At 42.2% G+C, this 10,845-nt stretch overlaps 1 protein-coding gene across 1 annotated transcript in view; it reads left to right on the forward strand.

The window, feature by feature from the left end:
* The first annotated feature begins 923 nt into the window (after nt 1–923).
* mybl2b (v-myb avian myeloblastosis viral oncogene homolog-like 2b) overlaps nt 924–10,845 on the forward strand; it is a 17,563-nt gene continuing 7,641 nt past the window's right edge. Inside the window, exons 1-12 of the mRNA XM_037679149.1 lie at nt 924–1,041; nt 1,382–1,478; nt 1,553–1,624; nt 3,295–3,387; nt 3,475–3,695; nt 3,786–3,918; nt 3,996–4,046; nt 4,158–4,361; nt 6,373–6,645; nt 8,471–8,613; nt 8,794–8,893; nt 8,983–9,093. Coding sequence (XP_037535077.1) covers nt 1,022–1,041; nt 1,382–1,478; nt 1,553–1,624; nt 3,295–3,387; nt 3,475–3,695; nt 3,786–3,918; nt 3,996–4,046; nt 4,158–4,361; nt 6,373–6,645; nt 8,471–8,613; nt 8,794–8,893; nt 8,983–9,093 — 1,518 coding nt within the window. The 5' untranslated portion in view covers nt 924–1,021. The remainder of the gene's footprint in view (nt 1,042–1,381; nt 1,479–1,552; nt 1,625–3,294; nt 3,388–3,474; nt 3,696–3,785; nt 3,919–3,995; nt 4,047–4,157; nt 4,362–6,372; nt 6,646–8,470; nt 8,614–8,793; nt 8,894–8,982; nt 9,094–10,845) is intronic.

Genomic DNA, 10,845 nt, shown 5'->3' on the forward strand with positions numbered 1-10,845 from the left:
AAAAGTCAACATCAGATGTTGCTCAAACTTTTTGGGCAACATCTAGGAGTCTTCTAGAGTCAACCTGAAGTGAAAGTGGAAGACAGATATAATTAACAGCTTTTATTTATTAATTTTTCAGCTATGAACAACTTTTTTAATTTTTTTTCCCAGATAATACATATTTTTCAGTTATTAAGAACTTTTATTTTCCGCTTTTATTTTGAAAAGCAACGCTCAGTGTTCGCCGCATCATTACCGTAGTACATGTTGTAAACGTGCACAATTAAACCAGTGAGGGCTGCCGGAGCCGAGTGGAGGCTCACTTTACCGCAGTATGATATCTATGGACAAAGCCTTCAGGGTGTTCTTCTCCTAATACGTTTAGTGGTGGCTAGTAAGTAGCTTAAGGGAGCACTACCGCCACCAGGTGGTAAGACGAGTTGGATTCTAGTCCCTGCCTACAGAACACGGGTCCAGAAGTGTAAATGGAAACAAGACTGCTGTCGCGATTTGCGTTCGGCCCTGCTGGAGCCTTGCCTTGCTGAGGTACAGGTACATTTTTTGGCTGTACTGTAACAGCCTACTGTAAACTTTTTAAACAAAATATATTACATCTGTTTATTTTTGTGCTGAATACACGTTGTTTTATTTATTTACTTCTATATAGTTTGCTCTTTTATTTATTACAGCCTTATGTTTGATGAATTTAAGCTAAGGAAAGGCATAATATCGTAGTCAGACATTTTATTTTGAAAGTCCGACAGTATGTTCGTTCTCGATGGACTGCGCATGCGCAGAGCGCAGCCACGTCACTGCTCTGGTTGCATCACAGAAGGGCGCGAGATAGAAATAGCAAAGCGCGCACAGCCAAGGCGCAACAGTTCAGTTCAACACAGAGGCCCAAGACCCGCCAGAGCCCGCATCCAGAGGAACACCGCAGAGGCGGTAAAGCGCGGTAACATCCTCTATATGTGCACATGACGTGAACGCGCAGAACCGGGAGGGAAATCACCGTGTGACAGCAGGAAAAGCAGAGGAAATGTCTTGGTGGCCGCGCGGGTGAGACTCATCTTTGTTTTGTAAAAGTGTAAAAATGAACACAGCTTGTTGCCTTGATGGCTCCACGTTCCGTTTATTGTTCGAGTGTTCTGAGCGTTGGACGTTTTACACAAACTTGTTTTTGGATTCTGCCTCAGACTGCCGCCCTTTTTCTGAGCTCGATTATTTCTTTTTGATTAAACAGTCTGTAAATCAAATCATTGTGTCATAATGTTTGTTAAACCATAAATTATAAGTATAATTAATAAAGCACTATGTAAGCTTGCTCAGATGCAGTTTTCCATGAGGTGGGTTGTTTTGGACTGTCTGGCAGCTGTTCTCCTGCACATGTGTTTCTCAGTGAAGATGGAGATGAAGCCATGCACCAAGACACAGATTCTGACGTGGCTGATCCAAGGGATGGTTGGAAGGTAAAGGTGAAATGGACCCAGGACGAGGTAATGGCTGACACTTCCTGTTCCAGTTGCTTTAGCTTCATGGGACACAAACCTAAACATGTTGATGCTCACAGGATGACAAGCTGAAAGTTCTGGTTCAGAAACTGGGATCAAGTGACTGGAAACAGATTGCTAACTTCATCCCAGTGAGTCAGACCTTATTACATTTTATGTTGAGCTGTTCATTGTTTATCTAACCAGGTTGAGTCAGGTCTTCTGGATGGATTGTTCTTGTTCTTTCATCCAGAAGACTTCTTCAGTGTGAGGAACTGCACCAAACTCGGTCTTAAAGCAGCACCTTCTCTTAGTGGATCAACCAGTTTGCTGCTGACAGCCAAACCTAGTTGTTCACATGACAAAGGTGGACCATCATCCTAACAGCTGATAGTGGTCATTAGTGCTCTGATGGCCGCTTGCTATTCACAGAGGACTGAGTAATACTTGCAATAACAGCACTGTAAAGGCTACAGTACACTGCCGCGTATGTCCGTTCACGCGTACGTACGCGTGTACTGTACGCAGAGGGTTCAGACTTCATACTCCTGCGTACACCTCGAGCAGCTGCAGAGCAGCTTCACAGACAAGGGGCGTTTACCTTCGGGACAAATTGAGGTCGCCGATTGGTCATTTGCTGACACGCCTACTGGATTGATTGACAGGTCAGAAAAAAGCAAAAAAAAACGAGCGCTGGCAGCCTCCGCCGCAGCGGTGTTCTGTGTTTTATATGTTGTTAATAAAAAGATCTAAAAAAAATTTAAAAACAGGGAGCGCTGGCTCTACAGCCCACACATCAGACCAGCCCACCAGGAAATCTCCAGACCCTCCCGCAGCCACGCTGGACCTGAGTTTAATTCGTTCGTGACAAATTCCTTCAATTCTCACCATTTCAGTCATGACATCAACGGAGGAGGAAGAGATCACTTGCCTCTTGGCAAAAAAAAGAAAAGGCCAGATCAGGGATGAAGAAGGGGAATTTAATACATTGATGTCACATACAAAACAGTCTGTTGCTGGGCAGTTTATTGTGCGACACCGCGTACGCACATGCGGTCATAAAAATTTTAGCTTTGCACGGACATGCCCTGGGGGGTACGCTCGTACCTCTGCGTACGTACATGCGTACCTCTGCGTATGGACGTAAGCGGCAGTATACTGGGGGCTTAAGAAGGTGACAACTGGATACAGAGGCCGCTGCCCCTGTTTAACAAAGGAAATCCATATTGTTCCAGAGCCTGTCTTTTGTGGGATTTCTTCTTCTGCCGGCTCCTGAGTTAGTGAGGACGCTGTCTGCTCTCTGGTACAGAGTCCTGATGACTCCTAACATGCTTCAGAGGGTGATGGGAGTCAAACTCTTTCAGGGATGAAGATGTTCACATCCTTGATAGAGGGGAACGCTGGTTTAAAAGAGGAGTCAAGAGAACCCATCCATCATTAAACAGGAGCAGGGCCTCTGTGTTCAACTGTCCCCCCTCTTACAATGCTGTTATTGCATCACTCAGCCCTCTGTGAATAGCAAGCAGCCACCAGGGCACTAACAATCAATTGTTAGGCTGATGGTCCTCCTTGATCATGTGTGTAGCTAGTTCTGGATGTCAACAACAAACTGGTAGATCCACTATGAGAAGGTGTTATTTATAAGACTGAGTTTGTTGCAGCTCCTCAGACTGAAGAAGTCTTCTGGATAAAAGATGAAATGTCTCAACAAGAAGAATCTGTCCAGAGGACCTGACTCAACCTGGTTAGATTTATCTACCAGGATTACTGAGCAGCATCAGGACTGTTCATTGTTTACACAAACCTCTTGGTTTGTCTTCAGAATCACACTGAGCAGCAGTGTCAGCACCGCTGGTACAAGGTCTTAGATCCAGCGCTGGTCAAAGGTCCTTGGACCAAAGAGGAGGATGAAAAGGTGGGCAGCGTTTTGTGATACTCAGGCGCGGTGTATTTCTCGAGATTAGTATACTGAGCAATTGTTATTTTCCCTCTTTATTTTCAGGTAATCGAGCTTGTGAATCTCTATGGCAACAAACAGTGGGCAATGGTAGCCAAGCACCTCAAGGGCAGACTGGGGAAGCAATGCAGAGAGCGCTGGCACAACCACCTCAATCCCAGCGTGAAGAAGTCCTCGTGGACAGCTGAGGAGGACCTCATCATCTACAAGGCTCATTGTCTGCTTGGGAACCGCTGGGCTGAGATCGCAAAGCTGCTCCCTGGAAGGTCAGCGGACACCTCCACAGCTAGAGGATCATTTGTTTTGTTTGTAGAAAAAAGTCTCCTGTTCCTAAAGAGCTTGTGATCTGTCAACAGGACGGACAATGCTGTGAAGAATCACTGGAACTCAACCATTAAACGCAAGCTGGAGATGGGCTTTTATGCCCGGGAGGTTTTCCAGCCACATGAAATTGAAGAGCTGCTGGCACGTGTTGCTAAAGATGTTCAGGTGGCTTCTTGTTCTCTCAGTCTCCTGTAGGATAGATGAGCAGCAGTATTAAAAGTATTTTGTCTTCAATCACACAGGTGGATAAAGAAGGTTTGGGCAAAGAAACGGAGCTGAAGCCTCATCTTTTAGTAGGCAACCATCACGTCTATTCAAACATCATAAGCCACATTTCAAATGTTGTGGAAACAGTTCTGCTTATCGAAGTGTCTGACTGTCAGTGCTCCGCTTTTCTCCACAAGCTGCAGGAAACTTCAGCTGCTGACGAGTCTCCCAATGAGGCAGAGCCAAGCAAGGATGTCCCCTCACCGAAGAACACTTTAAGTCCCAAGATGGAGGTGGATGCTGTGGGGGAGATGAGCAGCACCAACTGGGTGGTGGACAGCTCTGGTTTTCTCTCTCCTGCAGGCCCTGTTTTGAGGGAAGTGCTGGACATGGTGGACGGGGTGAATATTTACATTACATCTGTCAAAACTTGATTTGCACATTGATTACAAAAATAAGTCTGTTGTGGATCATATTTGCTGTTTACTGCTCGGGCTCCTACGCAATTCAAACATCTACAAAGTATGTTTTTTATTTTTTTACTGTTTTCAACATCTAAATAATCTAACAAGGTTGAGTCAGGTCCTCTGGGTAGATTCTTGTTGAAACGTTTCATCTATTATCCAAAAGACTTCTTCAGTCTGAGGAGCTGCAACAAACTCAGTCTTTAGACATTAGCATAGTTGCTACATGCATTTTTAGCAGATTAAACACAGTTCCTGTTTACTTGGGACAAGACACAAATTCTTTAATTAAAAAGTGCAACATTTAGTGCTTCATTGATCTTCAAAATAGTTTCAGTGCAAGCCGTGGTCTTAAAAGCTTGGTAAAGCATCTTTAAGGCCTATTAGTAAAACAACTAAAGTTCTCTGTGATTAAAGACAGCAAAGACCTTGCTGTAATTCTTCTCAAATGTCATTTCTGTTTTCATTCATTGAAATTATTTCTGTGTGAAGGAGTCTGATTATGATTATCCAAGGGTCGCTCTTCACCCATAGCCCTTACATTGCCCATGTGTACTATATAAATGCGCACCATTTTCCGTAGGTTGTACAATGTTTACTAGGGATGCACGATATTGGATTTTTGGCTGATATGTTAAAAGCCGGAAAAGGGTAGAGTGCCCTCTCCGGGTCAGGGAGGAGGTCCTGCCCCAAGTGGAGGAGTTCAAATATCTTGGGGTCTTGTTCACGAATGAGAGAAAAATGGAACTTGAGATCGATAAGCGGATAGGTACAGCATCTGCAGTGAAGCGGGCGCTGTACAGGTCTGTCGTGGTGAAGAGAGAGCTGAGTCAAAAGGCGAAGCTCTCAATTTACTGATCGATCTACGTTCCTACCCTCATCTATGGTCATGAGCTTTGGGTTGTGACCGAAAGAACGAGATCTCGGATACAAGCGGCCGAAATGAGTTTTCTCCACAGGGTGTCTGGGCTCTCCCTTAGAGATAGGGTGAGAAGCTCGATCATCCGGGAGGGACTCAGAGTAGAGCCGCTGCTTCTCCACGTCGAGAGGAGCCAGTTGAGGTGGCTCGGGCATCTGGTTAGGATGCCTCTCTGGTGAGGTGTTCCGGACATGTTCCACCAGGAGGAGACTCAGAGGAAGACCCAGGACACGCCTTGGAATTCCCCTGGAGGAGCTGGCCCCAAGTGGCTGGGGAGAGAGAAGTCTGGGCCTCCCTACTTAAGCTGCTACCCCCGCGACCCAACCCCGGATAAGCGGAAGAAAATGGATGGATGTTAAAATTTATTTGGCTGATAATCGATACCAATACCGATAATTTTTCCCCTAGACCTACTTACAGAGACTACATAGCTTTCTCTGCTGTGGAATTAAAATACTATATTTTGCATGGTCTTTGTCAATTTGTCCTGCTACCAAACGCAGATGCCAGAAAGGGGACTGAACATGATGTAACACTATAAATTATATATATATATATAAACCACCTTTTTATATCTGTGAATTCTTTAACTTTATTTAAAATAAATTAATATTTCACTTTATTGCTAATATCAGCTGATACTGATACTATGCTGATATTATGGTGCATCCCTAATACAACTTCACATCCTCAAGTTTGACTTTGACACATTTTCAGCCTTTTCTGTTACTTAATTAAAAATATTGAACTGTTAGATTATGATCATAAATTTGTCACCAAAAAAAGACAAAATTCTTAGAATTATTATTTTTTTTTACATGTTCTGTGCAAAACATTTTTGCGTACAGTGTAGTGTGTTGTGTAATTTAAAGTAAATGTTCATGATTGCACATAAATATGAACCTGTACTGCCGTGCGTTTTGATATCCGTTAATTCACTTGCATTTTAGTGTAAATATCTTCTTTAGTTTAAATGTTATGACTTGATGTAAAACAGAAGAAAAAAACAACTTGTCTTCTTTCACGGAGGATTTGGAAGGCTTGTGCAACCTGACTTCGTTTGGCCTGCCTGAGGACAGTCCCAGCCCAGAGCGCCATCAGTTTCGTCTGGAGGGCAGTGCCCTGCAGGAGCTGAGCAAAGGCAGTAAGGGGGAACTCATCCCCATATCCCCCGGAGGCATCACTCCGCCCTCTATACTGTCCCACCGCAGACGGAGGTACATTACCATGTCGCCAGATGCCAATCACTCCATGACTCCCAAGAGCACGCCGGTTAAAATCCTGCCTTTTTCTCCATCTCAAGTAAGTCTTCACAGATAATACCTCAGAACTGACGCAGACACATTGTTAGACAGTTTGTAAGTAAGCGATTAATAAAGGGTAACTTGATAAATGCAGTATATTAAAACTGTACATGTTTGAGGCACAAATCCTGTATTATTGGGGAAGTAAACCCTTTTCATAACTAATGCATACATAGTGTTCTTTTTAGTGCCCCACCGATATGGAAAGTTTGGCTATCGCCAATGCTGATATTGGGAGGGGAGGGCGAGGTCTGATAATGTCTGTATTTTTTTTTTAGCTTTGTCGGGTCCCAATAATCAAAGTGAACAGAGTTGAGTGGGGCTTGTTTATTTAGCACAGCTGTTATCACTCATGAATCTCAAGCTAATCAGACCCATGCTATACATAGTCCCATAGTAGGTTTACAAGTGGTGCACTGGTCATAAAAACACTTCCTAATGTGTGCTCACATTTTCTGTCCTCCATATTCACCATAAAGTTATCAAGTGTGTTACATAAATATAAATTATACAAAGAAACACTCTTCCCTGTTCATTGTTTAGTCAGTCAGTCACTAATGGTAAAGGCCTAATTAGTAGTGACCGCAGTGTTTATGTTTTTTTTTTTGTTTTCTTTGCATAGAAGTAAAGATTTCAGACAAACAGTGCATTCTATAGAGGATGATAAAGATAACGTTACTAACACTGATATATTTTACCTCTATGTTTCATTTATTGTTCAGGATAAAGTTTTACAATGCAATATAGCCTATGCTAGGTTATCTAAACGTTAGCTTGTTAACTTGAGAGGCACTTAAGCGAATGACTAGGGTTGGAGGATTGAATAGAGTTTATTATTGTTGATTTGTTTTATTTTACAGATCAGTTAAAATAAACTTCCCAACTTCCCTTCTCTGTTCAGCAAAATACTCTACAGAGTATTGCTCCCCGCTTTGACTGTGACAAATGTGAAAGTAAAACTTAAGGGAACGGCCGTGACTTGAAAGCAGTCTTCATGTGCCTTCGGATACATTGTACAATTACAGTTGGTTCCCAGCATACTAGGGGTAGGTAAAACTTATAAGTGCTTATTTCGGCACATAATGGGACATTTATCACAGATACCGATAGGTCTCCAAACATATATATCGGCCTAAATATTTAAATAAGCTGAGACTGACTCGCACAGAATATGACTGGTTCTGTAACTAGGGGTGCAATTTCCTTAATTTGGGGAAATCGGCCGATACTTGCATGAGAAACCAATTTCACCGATTTTTTTTGTTTGTTTGTTTTAACAACAATTGTCTGAACTTCATTTATATTTCAGAGCACTACCTCATGGCCAGTTAAAACAAGTTTGTATTGTTTCTAGGATATTGTTCAAGGGTATGTTTTTCAATAAAATAATATTGAAAAATTGAAGGTGTATTGTGACCTTATAATACCTGACAGTTTTGCTTATAAAACAAAATCGGTATCGGCCAAAATCGGAATCGGCAGGTTAGACTTTTTAGAAATCGGTGATCGCCCAGAAAACTGCAATCAGTGCACCCCTATCTGCAACCTAAAACTCAAATATGAAAAGTTTTCGGTGAAATTAAATTGGTTAAAACTATTTACCAGAGAAAACTGACTCCTTAAAGGGACATATCTCACTTTATTTACTGCACAACACTGACCAAAGGCAGATTTTAGGTGTTTGTGGCGTTTTCTGATATGCTGTATAAATCTGTGAGGAACAGAACAAAATGATCATAAAGCTAAAAAAAATCTTCAGACAATTTGAACCTGCCGGGTTTATTTACCTAAGCCAGCTGCTGACTTGACTTTTTTTATTTCAGTTTCTGAACATGTGGACTAAACAGGATACTCACGACCTGGAGAACCCCTCCCTCACATCCACCCCAGTTTGCAGTCAGAAAGTCATTGTTACTACGCCACTGCAGCGAGACAAGACCCCGCTCAACCAGAACGAAAAATCAGTGTGAGTTGTCTCGTTAGTGATGGCTTTTGGTTGCTGCTTCCACAGCTCATGTTTCCATTAGGCAAAACGTTCCGACTATTTTACTCGTGTGTGTGAAGTTTAAGTCTCTGAGTTGAAGAGGTTGTAACAAAGTCTAAGTCTGTTCGATTGTCAGTGTTCATGTTCTGTTTTTACTTTTAGATTTGTTACTCCTAACCACAAGTCTGAGCTCTGCATGACTCCACGAACTCCAACACCGTTCAAAAACGCCATGGAGAAGTACGGCCCTCTGCAGCCTCTGGTGCGTGTCACCCTGTACCTGTTGTTGACATTGTTGTTGTTTCTTTGTTCATTCTTATATTTTTGGTATTTTCTGTTTTATCTTCTCAGCCTCTGACTCCAAACCTCGAGGATGACATAAATGAGGTTATCCTGAAAGACTCGGGAATTGATTTGGTTTTTGTTCGTTCAACTCCACCTGAGCAAAGGCGCAAAACATTGGTAACAAACACTAACAAATTAAAAACTTCATGCCTGTTTCAATCTAATTAAGAGAAGTTAGTTATGAGTCTTTACATTGAGTATTAACAAAGCATGTAGACTTTAACGGACCATAATCCAAGGAACCATCCAGACCGTGAGCAGGAGTGTTTACTGTAGTTATCCAAGGTCTATCAGCTTTAGGTTGGGTTGCTTTATTGGTGCCTTCAGCATGGCTGCTCTTTGTAAGGAAAGTGTACAGTTGTAATAAGTGTCAATAGGTGATATGAGATTTTCAGTTTGATTGGGCCAAGATGGTTCAGAAGTAGGACAGCCATCTTGGGACCAGAAAGTTGCAGGTTCAACTTCCTGCCATGCCCACATGTCATGGTGTCCTTGAGCAAGACACCTAAACTGCTCCCCGGGCGCTTACATAGCTGCCCACTGCTCCACCTGGGTGTATCTCACGTGTGATGGGTTAAATGCAGATAACTAATTTCGTCATTGTAAAGTGTAAACTATGCAAATGGTAAATGGACCGTACTTATATAGCGCCTTTCTATCTTATTTCAAGATACTCAAAGCACTTTACACTACAATCCGTGTCCTCATTTACCCTTTCATACAGCACTCTACTAGATCTCTACAAAGCTAATTGAACAAATCATTCTAATGAGACTAATCAGTGCTTTAGCTCACATTCATACACTGATGGAACACACATCAGAGGCTATGAGGGGTTAAGTGTCTTGCCCAGGGACACTTCGGCATGTGACTGCTGGTGGATTCGAACCCCCATCTCTCGCATTGGAGGATGACTGCTCTAACCACTCAGCCACAGCCGCCCCCGGTGTGTGGTCATCACTGTGTGTTTTTATACAATGACAAAATTAGTTTTCTGCATTTAACCCATCAGGTTCAGGTTAGGTTTATTTGTCATATGCAAAATCAACACAAGGTCAACAATGCAACAAAGTGTTTAGGACGAGAAGAACCGTCTCGACTCACAAAAAACAAAATAGAAGAAAAAAAAAAAAGAAATGTCAATACACAGGGATACACCCAGGTGGAGCAGTGGGCAGCTATGTAAGCGCTTGGGGAGCAGTTAGGGATTAGGTGTCTTGTTCATAGACACCACGGCATGTGGGCATGGCAGGGAGTTGAACCTACGACTTTCTGCTCCCAAGTCGGCTGCCCTACCTCGACACCATCTCGGACCTTCTGTTTGCTGTATAGAAAACTTACAACAATGACAATGCTCTTATCCATAGACTAAAATACCATGGTTTCATACATACAAGAATATTTAAAAATAACATTGATTGGCTTTTATTTAAAAACAGAAATGCAAATGTTAGCACAGCTGCCTAAACCGTATCACTGTTGTTTAATGATTACATTTAGGGCTGGGCTATATGGACCAAAATTAATATCTCAGTATAAATGGTGATATATGATATATATCTCAATATTTTTTTCTTTCCATAAAGTAACAACAAAACTATATTTCTGAGTCAAAGCTTAGTCACAATTGTCACACAGGCACCTTTATTAACAAACAGCTGTACTGTAACTGTACAAAATGTCTCAAAAATAAAATAAAATTTATTTCCTGCATAACAAACCAAAAACACAGCTGTGCACTTACAATCAATCAATCAACCTTTATTTATACAGGTAAATCCCATTGAGCCTCGAGGACTCATTTACAAGAGAGACCTGATTTCAACAAAGAAAGATGACAACAATGGACAACAGCAACAACAAAACAGT

Source organism: Nematolebias whitei, chromosome 7 (genome assembly GCF_014905685.2).
Source record: "Nematolebias whitei isolate Nwh7 chromosome 7, NemWhi1, whole genome shotgun sequence".
Classification (NCBI taxonomy): Eukaryota; Metazoa; Chordata; class Actinopteri; order Cyprinodontiformes; family Rivulidae; genus Nematolebias; species Nematolebias whitei.